General features: G+C 42.9%; 1 protein-coding gene across 1 annotated transcript; it reads right to left on the reverse strand.

Moving 5' to 3' along the window:
• Positions 1–27: 27 nt before the first annotated feature.
• Positions 28–26,610, reverse strand: LOC120829047 (piezo-type mechanosensitive ion channel component 2). Its single transcript, XM_040192820.2, has 56 exons — positions 26,433–26,610; positions 25,446–25,541; positions 22,974–23,075; positions 22,842–22,887; positions 22,376–22,535; positions 22,085–22,292; positions 21,766–21,979; positions 21,147–21,312; positions 20,656–20,754; positions 20,383–20,424; positions 20,173–20,305; positions 19,865–20,010; positions 18,733–18,999; positions 17,989–18,097; positions 17,638–17,759; positions 17,084–17,143; positions 15,998–16,146; positions 15,715–15,879; positions 15,339–15,380; positions 15,097–15,129; positions 14,793–14,905; positions 14,392–14,564; positions 13,886–14,062; positions 13,597–13,761; positions 13,123–13,323; positions 12,825–13,029; positions 12,435–12,536; positions 12,156–12,321; positions 10,745–10,988; positions 10,527–10,623; positions 10,197–10,356; positions 9,512–9,601; positions 9,275–9,372; positions 8,891–8,956; positions 8,632–8,744; positions 8,385–8,505; positions 7,764–7,832; positions 7,504–7,670; positions 7,076–7,272; positions 6,811–6,972; positions 6,360–6,680; positions 5,995–6,253; positions 5,315–5,503; positions 5,015–5,222; positions 4,737–4,869; positions 4,459–4,606; positions 4,144–4,358; positions 3,691–3,849; positions 3,373–3,520; positions 2,715–2,903; positions 2,432–2,524; positions 1,834–2,003; positions 1,548–1,664; positions 1,205–1,284; positions 848–1,061; positions 28–770 (listed from the first exon to the last, which is right to left on the reverse strand). The coding sequence occupies exons 1-56, from the start codon at positions 26,494–26,496 to the stop codon at positions 515–517; spliced, it is 8,208 nt and encodes a 2,735-aa protein (XP_040048754.2). The 5' UTR covers positions 26,497–26,610; the 3' UTR covers positions 28–514.
• Between the last annotated feature and the right edge of the window lie 1,051 nt (positions 26,611–27,661).

Raw genomic sequence — 27,661 nt, forward strand, 5'->3', positions numbered from 1 at the left:
CAGCACTGGAGAAGATGACACATTTGTCTGTAACTATCTTTATTTTGCTACAAATTAATACAGTAGTATACATCATCATTTACCTCATTTACAGAAACCTGGTATTTACAAAGGGGTGTGTGTGTGTGTGTGTGTGTGCGCGCGCTGATCCACAAGTTTATCACGGGTTTGTTCAACTTCCTTTTGATACGATTTGCCAGTGTGTGTGTGTGTGTGTGTGATGTCCAGCATTAAAAATGCATGCATTGCCCAGCTGGATACTGGATAATAACTACACTACCACAAATACCATCTGGCAGGCACTTTAACTGTAATTAAGATTAATTGGAAAGTCTAGTTTAGTGCCTTCTAAATTACGATTTCATAAATTACAATTTTTTTTAATTTTTGTATGATACAGGAGAATCACATGTAACATAATTCTTGACTGGGATTGATGTGTCAATTTGTTTACGTCCCACATTATCTAAATGACACTGCAATCGAACAATTGGACTCGCTACTCCACCAAACCCTAGCTGTCTTTCTTTTCCCTGGTCATCTTGATCATTGTCTCTGGCGATCGGTACAGGAAGATGAGTTTCTCAAAGAGCGTCTCCTCCAGCTCCATCTCTCCCGTCTCGCGGACCACAAAGATGTCCGTGCAGAGCTTCAGGACCCGGTCCACACACGGCAAGTCCTCAAACATGATGGACCTGGAGATCCCGTTGAAGAACTCCCTGACGAACTTTCCAATGACCAGCACCACCGACATGTACAGGCCCACGATGCTGTGAGAAGCAGAGGGAGTGGACGTGTTGGAATAAGTTTTACCGCGATCCTGCTGGCGAGGTGTCTTGTTACTTACCCGTGACCAGCCAGAAAGCCCAGACTGGAGGGGCTGACTTTGTCACTGAACACCACTATCTCAATGCTATTACACTTGTGGTGGGAGAAGGCGAGAACAGGAGAGCACTCCTCCACCATCCACCACTGGTCCGCCCCTTTGTTGACCTGTTGAAGTTTGACTGACATGGGCCTGAAGAACGCCAGCGGTTGCAGTTCTGGCCGGTCCAAGGGCCCTGAGGTGGGACACGCCGGGGGTAAAAACAAACGAGATCGACGAGTCGTCACCTGATACTTTGAATAATATCTAGTACAATGCCGCTATGGTTTATGAAAGAAAAAATCCTCAGTATGTTCAACATGCAATAAACTGACTAACCTACTGTCATCCTGGTTGCCATTTTGGACTCTGGCCCTTTGGGACCCCTGAGGAACTTTGGTAGCAGAGAATTAATGATCCTGCGGGACAGAATAGAATGAAACTATTCATTGATGTTGCAGATGACTGTCGGTTCTAAAATGATAAATAGTTAATGACAATATTTCAGCTCTACCAGTGTCATACCTTTAGAGTTCACGTAATCATAGCCATTCCTATGTTTAAGACTCCAACGTGAAAATCTCTAGTCAGTAAACAAACTCAAACCCCAGAAGAAGACAAGCCGTAATAGCACAGCCAAGAAAACAACTGGGCGTGTGTATGTATGTTGACTGCAGCTCACACAGGTTTGCTGCTGTTGCCGTTGAGCATGTGGATTATCCCTTCTCTCAGGGCCTTGTCCTCGAACTTCACAGTTCGCTCTCCCACCGTCTCTGGGTTCATTGATATGGACGCATTCCTGAGAAGGCGAGCAGAAAGCGCCAAGTAGCACAGATACCAGTTTGTTGAATGCAACTTTGCTAAATCCCAGCCAAATGATGTTATAATTAAGTCAACCAACAGTTTAGCCTACTGCATCTGCAATGGATTATGAAACGATAACAACACATACAAGGAAACACACTGACCTGAGCAGCGTCCAGCGTAAGGTCATGTATATATGAGAGGAGTTGCTGAGCTCTTGTACCATGGCCGCTCGACTAGCCGGGCTGATGCTCCACAGCAGACTGGCATCACTCTTAATCTTAGCGACAATGATGTCGTCCGCCATGTAGTTCATTATGAACTGCATGGCGGACTAGTAGAGAGAGGGAGAAGGAATTAGATTAACCCCGTTATTTCAATAAACGTCATCTCGTTGTTCTGAAATAAATTGAATTGTTTTGATCCCGCTGTTCTTTTCTCAATACCCCCTTTTTGTCTTATTTAATTCATTTTGTGCATGCTGTTGTCTTCATGGGCCTCACAGATGGACAGGCTTTGCCGAGGCATCTGTCCGACGAGAGACACCAAAACAATCACCGCTGTGTATCAACTTACTGCAAACCCTTTTTATGAGATCCACATTAAATAACTACATTTATCCTACAAACAGGGAAGTGCTCCCTCTCATGGCCGCAGGCAGTTATTATGATAAAGATGATCATTGCTAGTACAAATACAGTGGAAATACTGTAACGTTTTAAGAATTCATTTTCTCATATTGGTGTTTACAGGAGGTCTTACTGGATGGGTTGCGTAGACTTTGGTGAGTCGGTTGAATCCAGCTTCTGTGTACGGAACCAGGTTCTGCTCCTGAGCGCTCATGGTGAACAGAGGCTGCGGGAGGACAGACAATCTCAACTAAAACATACACGCGCACACTGGACAGCCGCTGACCCCTGAACAGCACAGTGAAGAGGGCAATGTTTCAAAAGGGTTTTTCAGCAAAAGAAGGTGTAATACTGGGGACCACCGAGCAAACAAACGCTAAACGATGAGCTTTAAATGAATCCGTTTCCATCCTGACCTCGTATCCTGCGATGCTGAGCTGGATGGAGACTTCCACCGGCTGATTGGTCACTCCGGCCGCTGACTGGACCAGGGACATGAAGAGCAGCGGGAACCAGATGATGCTGATGAGAGCAAAGATGATGAACCCTCCCAACCCATATTTCACCACCTTCTTCTTCTTCTGCCCAGGAGTGTGCGGATATTTCTGCAAGAATTATAATTAAATTACCGCAGCTCTCACCTTGTCAAATCTAAACTTATCAGATTGATGCCTTTAAAATTTTGTTTGTAATAATAAATTATAATAAACGTAATTTAATCAATACTAACACTTATTTTAAAACATCTAACCAGAATACCGTTACCACTTTACTTAATGAACTACAAAATATTGAACTGGTCAATAGAATAGTTAAACTTAGTAAACAAATATAAATATATTATGAATTATCAACAATGAAATAACAATCTGCTAAAAACTAAAGGAGAACTTGGATTTTGAGTAAAAAACGTCATTATAATTAAACAACAGCCTTGTAGCTACAAATGGTATCAACATTTTAAAGCAGATTGTGATGTACTTAATGCTTCATGAATATCATTCAAATGTATAAACTTTGAGTGCTGCAGTAATACTACAGCGAGCAGCAGGAGTACTACACGCTCTCAATTACTTTCTCGGACTCCCTCCAGCACTTGAGGATAAATATGTTTGCATAGATGTCTTCAACACAAATCCAACTGGAGAGAGACAGTGTGGTGTCAGTCCAAACCCAATCCATCACGGCCCTCAACTCCGTCAGGAAGGGAACCAAACGGAACCTGCAAGAGGAGACCAAAGGAGAAGAAAACAAATCCTAAACACTTTATGACAGGTGGTCATAAGAATTGTGTGAAGCAAAAGTGTGAAGAATGCATCTGATTCAATGACGTTAGGATAACTTCCTGCTGTTACAGGAGACATTTGTATTAATTAAAAAAGTAACCCTTACCCTTGGAAGAGGAAGAGGTTCAGGTAGTTGTAGTTCTTGGTGAGGAAGTTTCCAAGGATGCGGTTTGGGTATCCACATTTGATCTGATAGGCAGACAAGCCAAAGTAGACACACTTCACAAAGTACCAGAGCTGAGCAATGGGGTTTCTGTTGAACCTCCTGCGGAGATGAAAAAACAGATAAGGCAATATAGATGAAAACATTTCTTTGTCATTCATTTCAATTTAAAAATGAAGTCTTAAAACAACTGTAAATAGGGAGGACATAAGAGCTTCTAGTCACTCAATATACATAATATCTCATAACATTCCCCTAAAAACACTTTTCTGTTTTCATCCCTTTCTTTGACGTAGCTTTTGGAAATTCATTTCTACCTTTATTTCTATCCCACATGCTTTTTATAAAGCACATAGATCAAGAAAGTGGTTTAATAAATTAGGTTAGGAAGTTGACCTCTCTGTGACCCCAGGGAGGATGAAGAACATCCAGAAGTGTATGCCGAACACCAGCACAACCTGGAAAACACACTTCCCCAGCAGGGACTTCTTTAGGTAGAGCGCCCGGTCCACTATCATGGTGCCGAACTGCATGAGCAACATGACCAGGAAGGCTTCTGGAACCTGGTCCTCCGAGAGCGACTCTGTGATGTCCGCGGATGCTGAATATTTCTACAGACAGAGATCATCATGGTTGGTGTCGCACTGAACGTACCGTGCATTTAAAGTGCTGAACATTGATAGTTTGATGACAGGCAGGTCAGACTCTTACTCCAAAAGCCCAGTAGCCATAGATAGTGACGATGAAGTTCACCACGTCGATGAGAAACATGAGGGCGTAGACGTCACACACAGGGCTGTATTCCGGGTGGATGATGTCATAGAAGAACTGTCTTATGGGTAAGTAAATATGAAGGGCGCTGTAGAAAAAAACAGAATATACAGTGTCAAAACACTTTTTTCCCAATCTTGCCATGTTAACAAACTATTGCCATGTTTAATCAGTAAAAGGATGCTGAAATGTCACGAGGTTCGTCTGCAACGACGCACACTTCTACGATGGCGGCTCTGGCCTGAAGCATCCTCTCTTTGAACTGCTGTCTCATCCTCTGCTTTCTGGTCAGCGGCACCTTGTTTCTTTGTCGCCTGTTGTTCTTGCTGTGATGCTTCTTAGGCTTCATCCCTCCATTAAAAAAATAAAGGTGAAATGGAGAAAGTTTAGTCATGAATGATGATTAATGTCAACTACCTGTGACAAAAAAAAGAAGATGGAAATGGAAAATAAAAGTAGACCCGACGAACGGATTGAAGCTTTCCTAAATACTCACCATCACATTCTGCCGAGTCGCCTCCCTTTCGCCTAAAGAACATGGAGGTGGTGGAGGCCTGGAAAGGCAGGAACTTCAGCCGGCGTTGAGTTTTGTCTTTACTGCCCATCTTATCTCCTCCTGACATTTTCTTCTTATCAACTTTCTTCTTCATCTTCTTGAAAAAATCCGGCATCTCAACCTCCTTATTGTCCCACAGCCCGTGGCACTACACAGACGACAAAACAGAATTTGAAACCAGCTGCGTGGCAGCAATGCAGGTTGTATTTGACTGGGCGGGATTTCGTTTTTCACCGTTACCTTGAGGATCGAGCGGTGGAAAAACAGAGCGAGGAGCTGAATGAGGTCAAAGAGGACGTAGCCGTCCTTCTTCTCCACCCCGATGATGTTGGGCAGGGCGAAGGGCCGCTCGGCGTTGATGCCTCTGTAGGCGGAGGTGGTCCAGGGGAAGAAACCAAACTGGGAAAAGTACTTCACCACAACAGTCAGCTGCGAGAAAGAGAGAAGATCGCAATCATGCATCAGCTGTTAATGATCACCAAATTAGTTTCACATCAGATAACGTGTGTTCTTTCCATTATTTTGTATTCCGTGCGTTCCTCTACCTGGCGCAGAAAGAGGCTGAGATGAGAAGCTGGCTACAGACAGACATGTAATTACTCAGTTTACTCAGTTTGTGTGTCTGCTATTTTATTTTGTCAGAATTGTACTCTCAACCCAACTAATGCCAACTCACGGCCAATCAATCAATTAAAGCAATTTATCAGACTTTTGTTTCTTTGTATCGCTTTCTCTGGAGTCACAAAAGTCATTTTAATACACTTTTCCAACCATCCAACCCTGTTTAAATAAATTTAACTTGGTTTGCACCCACTACTTGATTTTAAGGGGTCATGAAGCAAAATAAAGCCGCTCCAGAATAATATGAGCACAGTTTGAAGATCATGTCGAACTCTCCGCCCTGCGCTGTAGCAGCTTACCTCTGTGTAGATAATGGCAGTCATCCAGAAGCGCTTGGTGGGCCGGGGCACAGACAGCATGGCCCAGAGGAAGATAAGAATGGGCAGGATGAGCGAGAGCAGCGAAGCCGTGACAATGTGGTTGAGGATGATGACAAAGTAGCACAGCATCTCCGACTTGGACACCATGGTGTTATAGAGGGCCGTCAGCAGCTTCAGTGGCCTCGGCAACCCCACAAAAAACTTATCGGACTCTTCAATCTCGTCGTTTTCAAACATGCTACAGAAAGCACGGATGGAGGGGAGGAAAAGTCAGAAAGCATCATTATAATGTCACGCAGCAGATCAGATATTAAAATGCATTCAGCGTTTCTGCGCGTACTGACTTGTTAAGCAGCAGCTCACTGGCAGTGAGGTTCCTCGTTTCTTGACTCAGGGCTCTGGGAGATTCTGTGAGGTCGAGGCTCTTCTCGCCATCACTGTCATCACTGACGCCCGACGACCTGCATTCTGGGTAATAGGCGCATTCATCTTCTTCTCGCTGCTGCTCTTCCTCACTCAGGTCTTCTCTTCCCGCCTCACGCTCCTCCTCTCGTTGTCCCCCGTCCTCGGTCTCAACCGGCTCCCGTTTCGTCTCACCCTCCACGTCCTCCTCATCAGCATCTTCTTTTTCCATGTCCTTCTTTTGTGGGATGTCATCTTCACAGCTTTTGAGACAAGGACGTGTCAAGTTCATGAATAAGATGGGAAATTTTTAAAAGGCTTTAAAAGCGTTAAGTCCATTTTGAATATGTGCATATTTTCAGGATTGTCTTTACTTGAACATTTCTCCCTCACCTCGGTGAAAGCAATACTGTCTCAAAGGAGCTCAGGTCAATGTTTGCTGTTTTCAGGAGCCTCCGTCTGAGCTTGTCAGCTGCAGGCGACACGGGTGGAGGCTCGTCCAGCTCTTCCAGGGTCGGCTGCCGGGAGCCTAGCATCGTCTCATCTGTGGTACAGCTGAATGTAAGGAGAGAGCGGGTGACTGGACTTAGTGTAGATATATACATACATACAGTATCTAATCATGCATTTGCAGGCAGACACAAACTCAGTAGCTCACCTGGAAACGCTGCTGCCCCAGGACACTTTGGAGGCTTGGTTCTTGAGCTTGGCATAGGCATGGCGCGAGGATGGCACATCCGGTGGCGAGGAAGGAGGCACGCAGTCATCTAGGTCGTCTTGAGATGAAAGTGTGTTCTGACGGGATATCCAGTTTTCATAAAACTGCTTCACGCTCTGCTCGCTCACCTCTTTACCCTGTAGAGCGAGGGAGCAAAAGCTGAACAGCTGAGCTGCATGAACGATGCCACACCTGCCTGAATGGGTTGCATCATTAATGTTACACCTTTTCCTGCTTTGTCAAGTCTAGAGAAATTGTTTATCAGCCGGAAACTGAAACGACCGGGCAAAAAAAAAATCGATTTAAAAAATAAACAGTTGAATTGGTCTTTAATTGACAATGATCAGCTTTAAATCCTTTCCTCTCACCTTCTTTTGCTGCTGGCTGAGTAGCGCGCGCTCGAAGCGCAGCACCTTGGAAATGTCCAGAGTTTCTTTGCAGAAGGAGTTCAGACCCCCTGTAAGGTCGTCAAGCAGGGACTTAATGAAGACCAAGCTGAACTTCAAGGTGTTGATGACGCGCTGCAGAACGTTTTCTGTAAGAAAGAGGACAAGTACAGATGCACAGATAGATAGCATGAATGAGTCTTTGCGCTTCTTGTGAGTGTAATGTAGGGATGCTTACGTACCCTTTTCCACCTCTTCCTCCACGAGGCTTTCATCCAGTTCATCCTCGCTAGAGTCCGTTCTTTCAATGCCTGGAAGACAGAAGATTTACTGTGGAATCAGTTTGGCATCATCAGTCCAACAGCAGCAGGAAGTGTTCGCAACTGCTGACGAGACCGCTGTCAAATCCCTTCTCCCTTCCCCCTGTGATCTCCTGAGCTATCTGATCACAGCCAATTATCCCTGTAAAGGTTTAGTGAAGCCCAAGGTACCAAACTAAATGTCTGTCCTAATGTGTTGCTTCCTTGGGAGCGTCCTCCTTTACACAAGAAATAATGAAATCCGAGGGACAGATTGAAGCATAATTAATGCCGCATTCAAGTTTCAACTGTGGAAACAAGGCACTAAAAGCTCCCATGAACTTATGTCTTAAAATGTTCAAAGCATATTCCATCTCTACAGAAGATGCATCTTTGGATTTGTCAAACCATGGACGATTCACTCTCAGAATTGTGATGTTGTGTTAAATCATAACTTATCATTTCTTACGCACAAAACAAGCCGTGTTTGGTAGTAGCCAGTCTGACATTTGAATTCAAAGACCTACTGCTGGAAGCTGTTTCATAAACGTTACGCTCTCTCACCCTGCTGACTCTGCAGCTCTCTCTTTGCTCTCTTCTTCTCCTCTTTCTTCATTTTGGTCTTCTCCTTCTTCAGGTCCTTCAGAGCCGACTTTGAGCTGGTGACCCAGGCATCGTAGGCCAACTGGGATGTCAAAGACACAGATACACCCGTCAGCCGATGATGTTACCACACAGCAACAACTCTCTCGCTGTTCACATATCAAGGATCCTCGTTGAGCATTCGGAAAACATCTTCTCTGGCTCTCACCTGGAAAGCAGATTTCTTCTTTGGTGGTGGTTCCTCTTCCCTCTTCTCTGTAACGTCCTCCTCTTCCTCCTCGCTGTCACTTTCAAACAGGTGGTAGCCACAGTTGTTTTCCACTGAAGAACACAGAACAGTGTCAAAGCTGCTTCACTATGCACATTGTTGAGCTCCTGAGCCAAGGCACCTCAGTGGCTCTGATTACATAACCGGAGCCTCTGGGGGGGTCCAGGCGCTGTATATGTTGGGTGATGTTCCTGCTCACCTCCAGGCTTAGACACCCAAGGCTTCCACCATTTTCCAGCATCTTTCTTTGCGTTCTCATCATCACCTGAACAAAACGCAGATCTGGTTTAGTGGTCAGATATATTTGATGATTTTATCCCTTTTAATGATGACGACTGAGGAGTTCTATAAATAAAAACGTTACATACGAGTGTAGCGCCCAGAGAGAAGTGCATTATAAAACACCCCACGTTGACACAGAATCATCCATCACTGTAAAAATAAACTTCAATCTTGGGTCTGAATTAAGCTCAAATATATATAGAAGACCGGCGCTGTAATTTACCTATTTTTCACAAGCGGTAAATATCAAATTGTGGATGGCAGCTTATGCTTTAAAGGTAGAAGCAGGAAATAGATTCACTTGTGTTAGGCAGAGCCTCCTGCTCCGCATCAGCAGGAAGAGCTGGTTTGTCTGCTGCTTTAGGCCCACTCTTCTGTTTGGATTTGATCTTCTCCATCCTGAACGAAGAAAGTGGAAAGGCTATTTAGCTGCTCAGTTTACTTTTTCCCTTGAGACTGAAAAATCTGTTCATTCTATAATTATTTCACAGTAAGAACAGTTAACGTTGTACTGACTACACAGTTTAATCTGTCTTACTGTTTCTTCAGTGTCTCCACAGATTTCTTCTCCATCTCTAGTCTGGCTGCTACCTGCTTCTTCACTCTGGCCTCAAACAGCTCAGCGCCCCTTGGAGGTAAAGAGAGCATAACGTACATTGTTTTAGGCTCATATTTGGCATGGAGATCAAGTGCGTGTTTGTGTTTATAACAAAAAAGAGGTTTGGCAGGGAGAGTGCATTCATGTACATTGGCCAAACTGAGGGTTTGTCGTAGATCCTTTAGGGATTCCTTCCTTTAGGGATTCCTTCCCTATGGAGGTCGTGTGTGTGTGTGTGTGTGTGTGTGTGAACGCTACATCTGGAATTAGTCATTTCCAACTAAACGCAAGCACAACCCGGAGTCTTTTAGTGAGTTCACAGCAGGTCAGCTGAAAATGTCAAAATCTGAAATAATTAATAATTTTATTTATAATAAAATATCAATACAATACATTATTAGTGAACGGATATTTACGCACTAAGAAATCTTCTTCTTACCAATACATTTCTCTGAAAATCCCTTTAGTTTTCTTTTAGAAACAGAAAACCGATGAGCTAAGTTGGGTTTAATGTGTAAAACGAAGTATCGAGTATCAACCCCCCCCCCCTCCCTCCCCTCACCCTCACTATGAAGTTCACTTGCAAGTTAGGGACGTAAACAGGAGGTTAGTGGTGAGTACAAACCTGGAGGCCAATATCTTGGAGGACTTGAGGTCAGACACCACGTACAGGAAGTAGTAGCTGAGGAAGACCCTCCTTTGAGCCAGGAGGACGGTGAAACAGATCGCATCCCAGACGATGCCGGCCTCCCCCTCCGGCAGCTCACACTCATCATCGGGAGCAGCTGAAAAAATAAAAAGAATGTGGTTATACTCCACACAGATTATCTGTAAAAACTACTCAGTTGCGTAAAGAAAATAGTCTCAGTTTCCTGTATAACTGTCTGATCTCCAACATCGAGTTTAAAAAATATTAATACCAACGACATTTGAAAACACCCGTGTTCACACTCACGGACGTCGTAGCCTTTGATGGTGCAGAACATGCTGAAGGCCTGAATTAACCAGCAGCCGCTCTTCAACAAGCTGTCCAGGTAGGCACAAGAACCGAGCTGATCCCAAAAATACACAAGAATGGCAGAAAGCGGCTGTAATTGACAGAGTAGATCCTGCACAACAGGCTCACAAGTTGAATGATGGGTGCATTCACCGCTCCACTGTGTGGACACTCACAGACAGCAGGTTCTTCATGGCAATCACGAAGCAGGTGTATCCGATGAGCCAGTCCCACAGGCGCAGGATGTATCGGACGGGCTGCATCAACACGCTGCCTCCAAACAACATGAAGTAGAAACAGGCCACCAGGTAGCCCAGACAGAAGATGTTGATCCGCGTGGTTCCCGTGATGAAGATGAGGCACAGCACTAGCCAGAAAAAGTAGCTGAACACAAAAACCTTCACCATGTCGAGGTAGCACCTGAGTGACACCCCAAAAAAAACATTTAATAAAAAGATGCTGCCAGAACATTAAAAAATCATCAAAAAGAGTATATCTCACATGAAAAAATGAACCACAACCAGAAATACTTTTGTATCTACTGCAAAAATACTTACAAGTTACAAAATTGGAAAGAAATAAGAATAAAAGAAAAAAGCGTGGTTAGGAATATCCATATCATGCTCGCGTGTCTGTTTACTAAATAGTAAATAATAAATATATAAGTAGAAAAATACACTACTCCTTGTAGGCTAGCTGTTTCCCTTTGTTCCCAGTCTCTATGCTAAGGTACGCTAACCTTATACTGTTTGTAGCTTCATATCCAGCCTACAGATACAACAGTGGTATTGAAAAATCTCATCGGACTCCTAAAAGCTCTTAAGAAAACAGCGGTTTAATGTTATTTAATGTTGCTACTGGCTATAGATCCATCTTGTGGTTATTTTTTTCATTAAATAATCAAATATAAAAGCAAAATTACGGTAGTAAGTTTAAAAAACGCAGTTATTCAAGTTCATTCATTAATTACATTTGAATAATAGACACGATTTCTACAGATTGTTTCTTATTGATTATTACAGTTAACAACAATGCAAAACACCTCACCCGACATGTCAATGAGACCTTTGTGATAGTTTGTGATAATCAACATCAATCAACATATAAAATACAAAACGCAAACTAGAAAATGAAAATATGCCCACAAAGTAAATGAAGGGTGTCCTGGAATGCTTCGGCTGCAGTTTTGGTTTACGAGAACAGCTTTTATGAGTTTGAAAACACTCATGTCGTAATGATTCAACTCCACCCCTTAGTACTCTTAGTAACAACCACAAACCAGCGAGATGGACTCAAAATATTCTCCACCTGCATTTTAACATCCAAAGCAGGAAGCTGTTGGAGGAGATCAACTAAGTGCTGGATTATGGAGTTCAGGCTATTTCCTGTTTTTTTCCTGCTGTACATTTAGACTCATTGGGTGACTCACACTGAGTAAGTCAAGGACTCATATCAAACATCAATAAAATGACTCATGGTTTCGGATGTATAAATACGAAAAGATTAAAATAAAATATATAATGGAACGACTACACTCACGGTTGAAAATACTTGAAAAAGAAAAATAGAAAAGATTTAGTTTCTGACCTGCAGTGAAGGAAGTTATCTACAGGTATGAACTTGTTGAAGGAAACAGGGTCCAGACTGCGGCTAATCTCAACGTTGTCTCCAGCAATCAGTCGCACCACTGCTCGGTTCTCCTCCTCGAACACATGCCACTGCAGAGACGAGCAGAGCAACAGGAGGTGGTCGTCTGCAGACGGCAGGGGGGAGAAGAGGAGATCGAAATCACAATTAGAGAGGAGGAACGGTGTTTAAAACAGCAGAGAAGAGAGGAGAGTAAAGATAGAAAAGACAACAACTCACAGAATATGAATGAAGGATTGGGTGCCATTGCGAAGTCGGGCAGGTAAAACCACTTTATCACATTAGAGGTCAAAGGTTGAACTGCAGATCTCCAGGGGTAATCTGATGAAAACAAAACTATCCATTGAGACTTACAGTACATGCAGAATAATGTTTTTCGAGTTGATGATTATTTGGTGGGTTAATCGACAGAAAGTAAATCAGCAAATATTTACAAAATCATTTTAATGAGCAAAAACACCCACATTAGCTGAGTCCAGTTCAAAGCTTCCTTTTCATCTAAAAGAGTATACACTGAATATTCATAATTTTCTTCCTGCCATAATCAGCAAATTATAACATTTTGAGGAATTGGATATGAATTGTATGGAATTCTTAAAAAGTCCGTACCAACACAGAGAGCAGGAGGGATGCCAATGCAGAGCAGGTACTGCAGCACCATGAGCCCGGCAGTGAAGCAGCAGTATTTAGGCCACACCTCCCCGATGGCCTTTCTACGTCTCCGTGACAGAACAGCCATCAGGGCGCAGGAATGGAGCAGGGCATAGAAATCCATCCTCTGACCAATCACGTTGACGGCCACGATTAAACTGATCTAAGAAGAAGAGCGTGTGCACGTTAAATGGTCAATGGGGAAAAAAAATGTCAAAACGTTTTGAAAAAGAACACTTTGGGGCGTTCAAAGTACCTCCAGTCCAAATTTGTAGAAGCAGAAGTTGATGAAGTACTTGATGCACGGCAGGACACCGTGATCCAGGTGCTGCCTTGTGATGCCCTTGAAGATGATGCTGAAGGGCGGGGACTTGAGCTCGTTATGGAGACGGAAGTAGAGCTGGTGCCGATGGACCGTTGCCTCAAACACCAGCAGCCCGAGCACCATCAGGTGGTTCTACAACACAGAACACAGAGAAGCAGAGGCCGGGGGTTGGACTGTGGGACGACTTCTATCTCTGAGGTCTTGTGTGATCCCGGGCTGCATCTTACTCAGCCACGTTTGTTGGTTACAAAGCTATTTGTAGTTTCACTTACAGTCTGCGCGTTACAGTCTAAATCTGGTTGAGTGTATTTGATACCATACAATGGATTGCAAAACAGATTTGTGAGAAGGTTGTGATTTTAAACGTCAAAGAAGACAAGTGTTTTGGCGCGTGTGTCACCGTACCCTGAGACAGGGGAGGATCCTGCCCTCACATTTACGCAGCGCTCCGCACCAGTAGACAGGGTCCACGGGCTCGATGTAGAGAATGGACCTCAGGAGCAGCTCCACCATGTTCCCCTTCAGCTCCGCTCCATCATCCAGGCCCGAGCTGTTGGACGTCACCAAACCCTGACACACAGAACAACGTTAATGACTACTGACGGGCGATCCGGCTGTGCTCTCACGCCGCCAACTAAAGCCTTTGATCCGTTCTCGGTAATTGTTACAGACACCGGCCGGTAAGGCCACTCACAGCGGTGCAGTTGGAGGAGTAATCAAGAGGTTTGATGACTTTGAGCTGGTAAAACATCTTGCACACCACCATGACGCAGGCCCACACGGCAGAGATGCTGGACGCGGTAGGCCGTAACCGTGGGAACGGAAGCGCAAACGCCCACAGAACCAGGAAGAGCGAGTTCATGAGAGAAACCTGTGAAAAAGTTTTGGTTGACTTCACATCCACTTCTGGCTTGGAGGAAAGATTTAGAGCCGAAGAATCCAGTTGTAAAACGATCAAACCTCAGTAAATCAAGCAGGGGTTTGTATGCACACACATACCTACACATTGTCTCTCACACTGCTCATCGTTTTTTCTTTTTACCCATATTAAGCGATCTGATGTCAATAACTCTGTGTCACTCACACACACACACACACACACACACACACACACACACACACACACACACACACACACACACACACACACACACACACACACACACACACACACACACGTGCACAGATCAATCCTCCCACCTCCTGCAGTGACACCCAGATGATGCCCGAGGACACGATTTTGAGGCTGTGGAGTTCCAGCAGCCTCCAGCTCTGCTCCTGCAGCCTGCAGAGTCCTGAGAGAGCCTGAATGAGCAGCAGGCTGGAACGGTCCACAATCACAACCCACTTGTCCGCATGACTGCTGGCCATTTCTGGGAGGTAAAGAAGGTATCAAAGGTAGGGAATAATTTGAACTTTATCCCTCGCACTCAGACAACCAGACAGTTAATGGCAAGACAATCGTGTGATACACTGTGGACTCTGAGTAACCCAAAGGGAAAACATAAAAGCGTATACACTTTGTGTAGTGAGTCCTACTCGTAATTGGCCTCACAAATGGAGGCTAAATGGAGCCATTTTTGGTCTTGAGCTATATTTACCCTCCTTTGTTGTCTCCTCCTGCTCTCCAGCTCCTTTCTCTGAAGAGCTTTGTAGTCCAACGCTGTCCAGAGTCTCCTGACTTTTCCCATCTCCCAATTGCTCTTTCACCATTCTGAAGAACATGAAATATATTTTGTATTTAGACAGGTATCCACACATTGTCACAGGGATTCCTTATTTTACCTCACCTAAAAGCTTAAAACACCAGTACATAGAGAGAATAATTATACACCAAATAAGTATAATACACTGTGTACTATTGACCCAAAGTTCAACCAATGTGAATCAAAACAACAGCCTTACCTTTTCTGAAACTTTTCAATGTTTTCTTTAATGCTGAGAAATAAATTGAGAGAGTCAGTGAGTTTTACTGATTTTCTGGTTAATGTTATAAATCCTGAATAAAGTCAAAAATTAAAACGATTAAATACGGCCATCTCGCAGATTAAACACTAATCCTATCCAGATGATGTTGTGAGGGGTGATCACAACAACATCAAGTGGGCACAACAACATTTTGAAGGAGGAATAAGCGCAGCTCTTACGCCTCAGAAATCACATTGACTGAACTTCTGAACTCTTCTTCTCTGGATGGAGAGAAAGACATGAAAGATAAATTAGACAAAGGTATATGCAATATATTTACCAGCCAACCAGAATGTGTTAAAGTAGAGGAAGCAGTAGGTGCTTGTTTTAACATCTACCAATGATGACTTGCACGTTTAAATAAAGCATCATTAATATAGGATTTGTAAATCTCCTTTCATTTCCAAATACATTTAGCCACGTTGTCTGTTAAATAATAATAAATAATTAGTGTTGTTTGTACTTCCAAGTAGATTATTTCTACGTGCTTGATATAATTAGCGACACTTGACACTCCTGTTAAATGGAATGATGCACCTTTTCTCGCCATCTCACCTGGAAGCCTGTCGAACAGGTACGTTGTCGAGGTCCGTGAGCGTGAGAAAGTCCGAGTTGAAGTAGTGCAGCTGGAGGATACAAGCCAACAGAAACACAGCGGGGAGCAGGATCCGGGCAAACAGCTCCACTGTGTCGTACCGTTCCAAACCCAGGTCACGAAGACTGAAAGGTCAGACAGGCGTAGCGCTGTTATCACTAACGAGAAGTGTTTCATTTAACGGAAATCATTTCCTTTCTTTTTCCCCCCCCCCCAAGGAAGGAGCCTCTCAAAAAAACGTACCCTTCCTCCGACATGCCCATGATCTGTCTGAAGAGCCCGGACACACTTCTGAACTGGTACATGTAGATGGCTATTAGCACCAACATGGAGTAGCCGACCACCACCGACCAGAACGTCTTCAGGACCCGGCGCCACGCGTCGTAGCGGATCTGAGCGGGCACAAAACAAAGTAAATAATACAGCTTAGTGATACTGTTTGGTGTAAAGTCAATTTATTCTTGTGTTTATCTTTCCTAGATCTTCCTTTTTGCAGATGGAAAACGTAAAACCGAAACACCAAAGTACGGTTTACATTTTGTACGACTTGGTCAAAGGTTCTTTCCAAAAATAAATATAATTTTCCGTTTACAGATTTTAGACTGAACTCATGAGTTTGACTTCCAGTAATTTAAAACACTGCCAAAAAACACATTGTCCTTTATGTTCTGCAAGTTACATCTACACATCAGTAAACAGCGTCGGATTTATGCCCCTTATCCCACACTCGGGTTTGTAAAACACCAGTGTCTCTGATGTGTTGCTCAAAGGACAAGTGGTGTTGTCTTGTCTTACGTCACCTCCACAGCCATTAAGCCTCCCTCAATAAGTGCCTACAGTGTTTCTGAAATGTCAGCAGAAACATTAGATGCCAGAGAGAAGGACCCAGGAAATCAGCAATAAAACAGGGATGTGTTTATAAGTCATAATCAATACTTTTAACTGTAAAAGAGTATTAATGAGCAGCATATATTCTGCTTGTGTGTGCCCACTTTATGTAAAAGCCGATCGGTTTTATGCACAAACAGCCAAATGATTTACTGAGATACATACGGAGATAATTTAGGAGTGTAAAATAAACCTGAAAGCAAAGCGGCTTTGTGTGCAAAAACATCTCAACTATAAAATTTAATTTCCTTTTCCACTTATTGAGCCCTGCAATCTCATCATCACCTCATTTTCTCAGAAAATAAATGTACAACTCGTTAGATCATTTTCGCACCGAGGAGTAACATACATTTAATTACTTTACGAGACCCAGAGGGTTCTGTACGGAGAAGCTGGGCAACTCAAGTCACTTTCAAGAGACGGAGCACTAACATGACTCACCTGATAGAGGCCAACACAGAAGAGGAAGAGGACAATGTAGAGGATCTTGTAGACGACCACCTGCGGAGGTAAAACAAAGTAAAAATGAGGCCCATTTAAATCAAATCAAGTATGAAGGGCAGCGCACCATTTGCTCAACATGCAGGAAATCTATTAAAGATTACTTGAACATTTGGAACCAAAGGGTCTTAAGAAGGCATATAGATATCATTCTTTTTTGTGTAAATTACTTTTGTGATTTACTTTTATCTTGGCTCCCGAATACATAAACTGTGCAAGTACTGTATTTTGTATCTGTATATATAGTATTGTGATGAATGACCCTAATCTACTATTTGATGGTTATAGAGTGAAGTTCTTTCTTGGCAGGTAGAAGTGGAAGGGTGACTTAATGCATTAGATGAACTCTGAATTAAGACCAATCACTACACGTGTGCCCGCCCACATCAGTGTAACTCTGACGTGCAGTTTATAACGCCATTCCTATTACAGAGACGTCTACATACGTCTTTGGCAAACGTGTTTCACTTTATCTGTTTTTTGTCAACGGATACCTTTCCAGAGAAGCTGATCACAAAGAACATGGAGCAGCAGAAGAGGATCCAGTATTTCACCAGCGTCCCTTTCACTCCTGAGATCAGGATTGCCGCCAAAGGTGACGGCGGATTTTCCTCCGCTGACAAACAGAAGAAGAATCGGATGGGAAAGGGACAAAGAGACATTTGTAACTTTTCATCAAACTGAAGTCGGTCACAAAGCTGACAGAGAGAAGAACCCTGACACGTGTACAAGTCAGGGTTCTTTTGTAAAGTCAAACATTATGATTCTACATTACGATTACTCCAAGTGTTATTTTCTAACACGGCAGCTGGGATCTTTGTAAGGGGAATTTGAAAATAAATTACGTGGTAGGACTTTGACTTCATCTAGAGATTCCTCGTTTAAGCTCTGCTCCTCTTGTCTCTCCTTTAGCTGCTGACGAAACATCAACCAAAAGCTGAAGCTGTAGAAGACCTGCAGCACACACACAACACACATGCAGTTGGCATACACAGTTTTATAATCTACTGAAGTAAACATTGTTTTGTGTTTCTATGAAACCATTCTGGACCATTTCAATTTAACAATACAACAATTCAAATCGGAACCTGATGACAACGAGGAAAAGTGTACTAATGCCATCCAGAAGTTATTCAAATTTGAGCAAAATATACAGTGTGAATGATGAAGATTATCCATGTTAAACAATTAGTAGTTCATCAGTTAGATGCAGTTTTAAACCTTTAGTGCAGTTTTAAACCTTTATTGTTAATTGAAGGTCTAGATACTGTATATACTTTCTTAAGGAAGATGAACATTAACACAATCAAACCTTTATAAGTGTTGGATTAGTGAGAAATACATATTCTTGTAGTAGCAGTTCCACAGGTCAAAAACCCAGTCCTACATTATATGTCAACACTTAATATGCAGAATAACACGTTTTATGAATATAAATGCGCTAACTAATGTTGCAGCTGAAGTAGCCTAACGAACGGTTACATTACAAGATGGAAATGACAATAATTAAGTAAAGTTGGACGTAACCTAAAATAGAAATGGAGGATAAACAAATGTAAATCTTCCTTTTAGCCGCTTCTCGGCCTCACCTTGGCTCCCAAGTGGACACAGGGCGCCGGGTGGTAGCTGTCCAGGTCGAAGTCCATGATCACCGCCGGGGGCAGCGCGGGGTACAGCTCGGCCCGACTCAGCCGCAGGCCGCTCACGAAGCCCAGCCCGAGCAGCACGGTGCCGTACGCGGCCAGGAACGGGGCGGACAGCATGGCGTAGCGCCGCCGGTCCCGCATCATCCAGATGATACAGGACCACACCAGCAGGGCAAACGTCAGCCAGCTGACGTAGGTGATACTCCACACCTACAACAACAAAAAAATAAATGAATAAAAATAAATAAATAAATGTATATTTAATTTATAAAAATAGAATATTGTTGCAGCCAAACAGCTGTCTGCCAAGAAATGTAAGAGGCGCTAATGTTACTGACGCTAAGCTAATGTTACTAAGCTAATGTTACTGACGCTAATGTTACTAAGCTAATGTTTCTAAGCTAATGTTAGCTAGCGGAAATAACATGGACTGTGCTTAATGCCGATATCTGTGCTGTTTAGTGCTCGTGTATTTTATATTTTATTCCATAATGCTAACCTAATAAAAATATTATAATTAATTTGTTATTCACTCGATTAGCTAATGTTGGTACTGCATTAGCCCGCGGACTATTCGTTACCATCAGACTCAACCAAAGGTAAAGGCTAGAAAATGATGGTATTTTACGTCATTTATCGATTAAAATGACCAAACAGTCTCTGGTTGCAGCTCTTACAATATTGCAATTTTATTTTTGCATTATTAGCATTTTTAAATATAATCACTTATGGGATTTAAATTAATGATCTGACGAAATATGCAAAACAAGCTTAATTTTCTGAAACTATAATAAATTAATTTCAACTAATTCATATTTTATTTGAAAGAAGTTACAGTGTTCCTTTCTAATAGATTCTTTTCCATAAAACGTTTATAGTATCTTGTAAGTGACCATACAGTACATGGTCCCTTACACTGCTGTAACCCATAAGAACCCTCCTTATATCTTTTTTTAGATCTTATCTTATATCACGTATCTACAGTACCGAGCAGACCTGTGCCACACAGGTAGCGAAACAAATGATCCTTTTATATGGACACACACAAACTCAGATTATTGTAAGCCTAGTTTACCATCATGATGATGAGGGCGCTGACATAGCTGTGTTTTTGCACCAGCAGTCCAAAGACCACCAGGCCACTTGGACCTGAGGGAGGAGGTGAGGTCTCTGTTAGGTTCTCCTCACAGGTTTCTCCCATTTCTCCTTCACTTTCTGTCTCTAGCAGAAGGGATGAAATCAAGAGATTTAATCAACATTAAAAGGAAATAAATGTGTGCATCCCTGAGATTTTATGACAAATACCCGAATTGTCAATCAAATTTATTGAAACAGTTCTTGCTCTGGTCACGTATTTAGAGATGAAAGAAGGGTGCCAATTACCCTGTGAAGGTGATTGTTTGACTTCATACTGTGGTGGAGGGTAGCAGTTTGTGTATCCTGCCCCTTCTAACAGAGAGCCGACATCATTTCTAGGGACATCTTCACCAGAACCTCCAGTCATTAAAACCATTGGCTGAGGAAAGAAAGTATACCATACTGTGAATTTAGACTTTATTCCCCAAAACAATAATTATCATTAAAATAATGTACCTCATCAGGTATATAGGTTTCTTCTTCCGTGCTGCTCAAAAGCTAGAAAGATAGAGAGAAAGAGAGAATCTTAAATTGGTTATGAAATGTTGCTGCTATTTTGAAACGCGGACTTGAAGACCATGAGGCTTTCAAGATGTGCTGATAATATTATCCAGAATAACCAAAAACGAGCCCGACTGTAATATTCTGATGAATGTCATAATACCATATATTCATTCCGGTGATCAAACGATGATATTAACAAATTACACATAATTGTTTGCAGGTTACCTCCAGCTTGTCTCCTGAGATGTAGATGACCCTGGAGAAGCTTGGAGGAGCCTCTGGACTTTCTAGTTCGTTCTCACACTCTTCATCATCCACAGTGTCCTGAGTAACACAACTGTTATTAAACGGCCATCACGTAAGTTAATGTACTCTGACTTCGGTGGGAAGTTTATGTGCCTGCATTGTTAGCATTGGAAGAAATTAAATGAAAAGGTCCATCTTTTACTAGAAGAGCTTGGTAAACTAGCCTCCATCCCTCTGGAAGAAAAATAGCTTTTGGACCCCCACTCCCGTACTGTAATCCAGGGTTGTAGATACAGTAATGCCACTAGTAGCAGTAAGTAGGCACAGCAGTCATTTGATATCATAGTACATGGTAGCAGAGTAGACACTTGCCAATTGATAATGCCTAATTCTATATGACATATCTTGCAAAGCACCAACAACACAATATATTAGAGAGCATAATTCCCGTTTAAATGAGTCTGACCCACCTCCTCTGTGACGTGCACCCATTTGTGCAGCAGAGCCACTAATGTGTAGTAGAGCAGCAGCAGAACCAAAGGGTTGATGAAGTCAGGCCAGCTGACATGTGGGTGCAGACCAAGAATGTGCGGCTCTGAACTGTTGATTCTGACCACTCCTGTCATACCAAACAGCCTGGGACAGTTAGAGGGGAGGGAGTGCAGGATGGAGATGAACACGAAAGAAATAATGGAAACGTTGTTATAGATAATGAGAGAGGAATGAGAAACAAATGCGAGTTTGTATATTGTCCAATGAAGGAGAGCGCAAAAGAGATCAACGAACCTAGAAAAGTGTAAAGGACCATTTCAGAAATATCCTTCGACAAGGTTATTTGGCAGACATTAAAATGGCAAAGTGATTGATGCAAGGTGGATTTAATTCGTAATAATTACACATCTGGTGTCTCTGAAGATAAATCCATTACATGTCATTTCCAGAACACATTGTAAAGGTGCAGCGTCTAGAATGACTGACGCCGTGACCTGATTCTAAGGATGCACCCTGCCACCCAAAAGCTAGGTACCTGAAACAAACCAGATCAGTCTAGTACATCAGTCTAATCCTACTTCTCAATGACTTCTGTACCTGGCATAGACATCTTCTGGTGGCACATACTGCTGGAACAGAGGCAGCTGGTAGAGGTACAGAGCCAGCAGGTGTCCTCCACTGAAGATTGCCATCATCACACACAGGGAGCTGAAGAGTAGCAGGCTTATGGAGCGGCTGAACATCCACCACCACACCAGGCCGAGGAACATCCCAAAATACACACCTGAGGTGAGGGATGGCAGCGTAATACCTGCTTACACACACACACACACACAAAACTCTGAAATAGACAAAACCTCTAGACATTCTAGATATTAGGTGCACCGGCATGCTCACACCAGCTGCTGTGTTGTACCTGCCAGTCCGAGTAGTAAAGTCACCACCACTTTGCCTGCTGTGGTCAAGATTGCCGCTAACACTAGCCTCACCCCGGCTGCAAAAACCATCAGCTTCTGGACAAACTGGGGCGGAGCCGACTGAACGGGCACTGTAGTCTTATCTGAGCTGTCAAAGGACTCTGTGTCACTTCCTCCCTCAGAGTCAGAGTCAGATGTTTCCACTTCCTGCCAGACCAAAGAAAGGATCAAATTGATATCAACGCAATCAATTATAAAGCTATAACGGTATGTGTGCGCCCCGCGGTTACCTCGGGGTCAGACGGCGTTATTCCGTTCTCATGCGGACTGACTTGGGGCGGGGGCCGCAGGAGTTTTTTGCACAGCCTCAGTACGAAGAGGGAAGAGAAGAGGAGGCCCACATCTGGGGCCAGGAGACGCACGATGTTCCCAGGGTCCACCGAGCTGAATCTGGAATCACCAGCATTATCAAATGTTTCATGTCAAATCATCTCCATTCATACCAGAAAGGTACAAGAGGCAAATTGTTGAGACTTTCTCGAGATCGTGTCAGTTTTACGTTATTGGTACTGCACCATGTAACATTAACAACAGAAATATGATATATTTCACATTTCAATCCTCAGTAGGTGGATTTTCATTCGGCACTGAAATCGACTAGAGGGCTGAAAAATAGGAAGCAATTTAAAATGCTTAGAAGTCATGTAAATAACACGTCAATATTTGGAATTTGAAACATTAAGTGTGATCTCGTACCTTATAATTCCCAAATGATAGAGGACATCTTCCCAGTGACCGCTAACTGTAGGAAAAATCAATTAAGACAATAGAAAAAAGTCCTTGAGGAAATCTGAAAATATCTGTGAAAAAACCCAAGTCAGTTGTTACCATGTGGAGGGATGTAGGCAAAGGGGATCTGCATGAAGCACTGCAGGGTCAGGAAGGTCAGACTAGTATAGATGAGCCGCCGCAAGAACTGACCTGTTCTACCTGAATAGAGCAGCAAAGGAGAGAAGAGAGACAACAAACCAATTAGATCAATTCAGAACAGAAACTATATCATGACAATGTACAATGACAATGAGTCAATTCATGGTGAATACATTAAATCAGCTGTAAATGTTTCATCTCCATTTGACCTTAAATTGGAGTATGACTGAATAACAAAATTAAGTGTTTTAAGCATTTTAGCGCCGTTGCTGTAACTTGTGCATAGCCATTATATACAGGTATAAATGTCCTCAAAAGAACGTTTTGAATGCTGGTCACATGTTTAGGCCAGTGCAGAAGCGTCTTATGATTTGTACGTGAGTCTAAACAAGAACTGCAACAATTCTCACTGTTTATTTAGAGATCTCCGTTGGGACCTTTGATCCAGCAACACGAGGCTAATATGCATGTAAAGACATTGTGCAGTAACGTCTGTCTGGGCACAGAATGAAGTCTCTCTCTCTCTCTCTCTCTCGTGTGTGTGCGTTGCTATCTGAGCTTCTCTTTGCCCTGTTGATGTGGCCGGACCGGCTGCGGTCCTTTCAGCGCATCGCCGTGCACTTGTGCGTGACCCGCTGGTTCGGCTCAACGGCCGCTGCTCTGCACTGCTCCCGCCTGACGTTTACTGCTGATGGCGGCGCCCCGACCCACAGCGATATTTCACTCTGAACCATAATCAATCTCCACCCGCCGGTGCTGGTGGAGGATAAATCGGAGGATCGATAGTCTGTTTTGTCCTGTGGGAATCACCACTGTACAAAACAGCATGGCAGGACATCTTGTGTGACTTTGAATTTGGACAAAGGGATAAAGGACCAATCGACAGGCTGAACACGTGTGCTCACCGCCGTGATGCCAGCAAGGCAAAAGTCTGTAGATCAAATCCAAAGAAAGTAATTGTATCATGTCTTTTTTACTGCAGGTGGACAGAAATCTAGGTTTTATGAGGCGTTTTGGCCCCCTACAATTCTTAGTAGGTTAAAGTTGGTACTGCTACAGTGACGTCCCGTTACATAGTTTATTGTCTCAGATTGAAAAGGCGCATGGGATTATTTTGCAAGCAACTACTTCACATATTGTTCTCGGTTATATAAGATACTCTTTAGGTTTTAATGGTTCAACCTGATTTAGTAAATCTAAAACTACTTGCAGATAGTGACTTAGAACGTAGGAAGGACGTTACACAGATCATGGAAGAGAATGTTGGACATACAGAGGCATCAATAGCTGATGTGGCTCAACATTAGCTGAGCCTGCAAAAGTGCTTTTGATGTTCAGGATTTTTACTAAAAGCTTTGTTTCACTTAAACCTCTCTGCTTCCAAATGAGGTAGACTCACATACACACTCGCAGGTATCGTGGATGTGCAAAAACCTCATGAAACAAGTGCACACAGGATGTACACACACTTGACCACTTAGCCCACGGCGGGAGTGAGATCATATTAGGGAGATGAAGAAAACTGGGATCTATGAAGCTTTCAAAGATCAGCTGAAAGGCAAACAGTTTTTAGATGGATGGATGGACAGAAAAGAAAAATGCCGGGAAGATGCTGACATTACATCTTTTAATTCTTCACTGTAATTACCAAGCTATGTATAATTGATTCGACCGATCGGACCACATCCCCTTTACAAAGTACTTTGGCGGAGGGTTCCCGATACGTTAATTCATCACCAAGCTGTGATCAATGCAGAGCAAACGCACACACAAGCGCACAAACATACTCAATATAATCGTTTGTGCGTTATGTCAGCTATTCTTTTTCCTCCTCATCAAACTTTGACTCTCTATTTTCATAATTTAACAGCTTAGAGTTCAGCCAAGTCACTAAATTGATATTAGGTTCAAATTTCTTATGTTGTGTATTGCACTAAAACACATGCAGATGAAAACACAACCTTATGTTTAATGTTAAATGTTTTTGTCCAAAGAGTCTTGTGTCTTGTGGCTTTGGAAGAGAACAGACGGATGAAACGTCTTCAGTTCAATGTCTGAAAAGATGTCTGGTGAAAAGTTAAAGCATGGAAAATATTAAAAATATAGTGTGCACTTACGTAATATGACTTCAATAAAATATATTAAATACATGTTGCTGCTGCGCCTGCTTGTTTCCACAAATTAGTAGAACGCTACAGCTTAAAGTACCTCAAACAAATGACCTGATCATCACTGTGGTAATAGAGGAAATTGCCACTGGCCTCTTTCTCAATGACAATTATTTGTCACATGGAGGAATGTTTATGTGATCCTCTTAATTTGCAGACTCAAATTGTAACTGTAAATAAATTTGACATTGTCATCAACACTTTTTGTAACTTTGTCAGCGCAAAAGCCTGTGGGAACATAGATATGATCCATCCATCTCACCTTTCATGGTGACCAGGCTGGGGTTCGGCATCAGCGGCAAAGTGAGCAGAAACAGGAAGTACACCACCGACAGACCATTGTAGCGGAACGAAGAGGCTGAGGTGCAGAGGAAAGAACACGTTTACTTTCGATTATTGCGACTCGTCCACAGAATTTCCTTTTTCGTTTTGTAATCTGTTCTTTGTGTTACAAGCAGGTCAGAGAAAATGACGTGTGACCCGCCTCTCTGCGAATTTCTGATGATTGTTAAGTAAAACAGATACAATTTAAAAGGTGAAATGACCACAGATCATCTAAAAGTGCTGTGGCCTAGCGTTGGAGCACGTGGAATAGAGAAACCCGGGTGCAGAGAGAGCTTTTGGGTCGGCATGATGACATTGAAAGCTGCGCTGCAGTGACTCTTTGGTTAACTAGTGCCAAAGGGAATTTGTTGAGTTTGTTTTGTCATGCAAATTTACCTTCATGAGCTAGAAAAAGTAGGCTTATTTCCACACTAATCTAACATAACAAAATAACTATTTCATAAGATCCAAGACAATAGTGAAAGTTAAACAGTCACTTTGATAATCAAATTATTGTTTAGGTATATCGTTTGTGGTCTATACCTAAAAATACGAACAAACACACACTGCCTCTTGCAAAGCGCTGTCTCAACACTCAAGACTTAACTCATAGACCACTAGATGTGAATAACGACATATTACATCCTGCATTGGACCAGGTCATCAATAAACCTTTAGTACAACTAACTAACTGAACATACAGACAGAAATAAAAGCAATCTTGAAAATTAATCTTGATCTGGATCTAGTTGCATTTTTTTCAGCAACAAGACACATACAACTTAAGACTGACGTGAAACTGCTGCTGAATTTCCATTTGTATATTGAAACATAATATGAACTCTGGAGGGGGACACGCTGAGAAATGTCCTTTCTATCCGCGTAACGTGTCTGAGTACAATGATTTTAACAGAGGTCCACTCACCAGTCAGCAGGACCAGTGGCAGTAGTAAGTTATAGAGCATCCCGACCAAGAGGTCCCCTGCCATGTCGGCGCCTCGGCGTCAGAGACTCCCACACCGCTCCTTTAGGCGCCGTCTCCCTCCCTCGGTGTCTGCACGAATACGAAAATCTCTTAGCAAACTGGAGGGAAACTCCAACGGGAGAACGTGTGTGAAGCCACGGTCAAAGCATCCTCAAAGACAGCGAATAGAGTCCAACACAGTCAAACTGCAGCAAGACGGAGAGGAGGACGGTCCGGCGAGAGGTCGGAGAAGCTGGATATAAAATTGGGTGAAAATGATCTTTTGCTTGTGTCTCTGTCCCACCCTCCTTTCCCTCCCTCCTTCCTCCCTCCCCCCCTCCCTCCCTCTCTGTCTGTCTCTCTCGCAGACATAATGGGTTGTAACCCAGCATCTGTGTGACTATCCTCACGTCACGGCTAATCTCACTCAGGAAAATCACCACACCATTGCAACAAAACATGCTTTCACTGATACATTAATCCGGGCCCGTGATATTATGGCGGCTTTGATCGCGATTACGCTTAAAAGTAGTGTTGTCCGGTTTGTGCACGCAGGCCTCTTTTCGTTCATTCAGGCATTGTTTAGTATTAAATGTCTGATTTCTTTATTTCTGAAATCCAGCTGGATACTCGCACGGCACGGTGTTTGTTTCCTTCCAGCCGCGTCAGGCTGGCTCATCATACTGGCTCTGTTGGGTGGAGGGAAGTGTATCTAATATTCATGGTTGTGAAGCCATTAAGAGCTGGTGTGACTACAGAGGAATGATCAATGCGAGACGAGCAGAAACATTAACTTTACTCCAAGATATAAGGATATAAGCAAAAATATGGGACTATCCGCCAATAAGGATCTTATGCAACATTTCTGTGTCAAATGATTCTTTTTTGCCCCAAAAGGCCTAAACAAACAACATAAACCTGCTGAAATTACCAGCTGTGAATACTCCTGCAAGAGCGTTAAAAGTGTGTGAGTGTTATCACCAGTGACGAGACATTTAAAGAGCTGGTTAATTCAATTAACCATCATTTCAAGCAGAGATTCGCTGTGGATACTTTCAAGTGTCTGTCGATTATTCTGTGTAGGGTTCATTTCCTAATATGAAGATTATCAATAGGGATACAGAAATGCAGAAAATCAATTGATCTTTTTAGGTCATTTTTCAAGCAAAATGCTGAATTTGCACCAACCT

The sequence above is a fragment of the Gasterosteus aculeatus genome, chromosome 2 (assembly GCF_964276395.1).
Source record: "Gasterosteus aculeatus chromosome 2, fGasAcu3.hap1.1, whole genome shotgun sequence".
NCBI classification, from domain to species: Eukaryota; Metazoa; Chordata; class Actinopteri; order Perciformes; family Gasterosteidae; genus Gasterosteus; species Gasterosteus aculeatus.

Bases quoted from the DNA above. Each gene is read 5' to 3' on its own strand.
- LOC120829047 (XM_040192820.2), bottom strand. From the start codon at position 26,496: ATGGCAGGGGACCTCTTGGTCGGGATGCTCTATAACTTACTACTGCCA. The intron at 9,373-9,511 runs GTAAGACAGATT...TTCTTCGTTCAG, and splicing joins GTGGAGACACTGAAGAAACA to GATGGAGAAGATCAAATCCA. The intron at 2,525-2,714 runs GTCAGGATGGAA...GTCCTCCCGCAG, and splicing joins TCAGCATCGCAGGATACGAG to CCTCTGTTCACCATGAGCGC.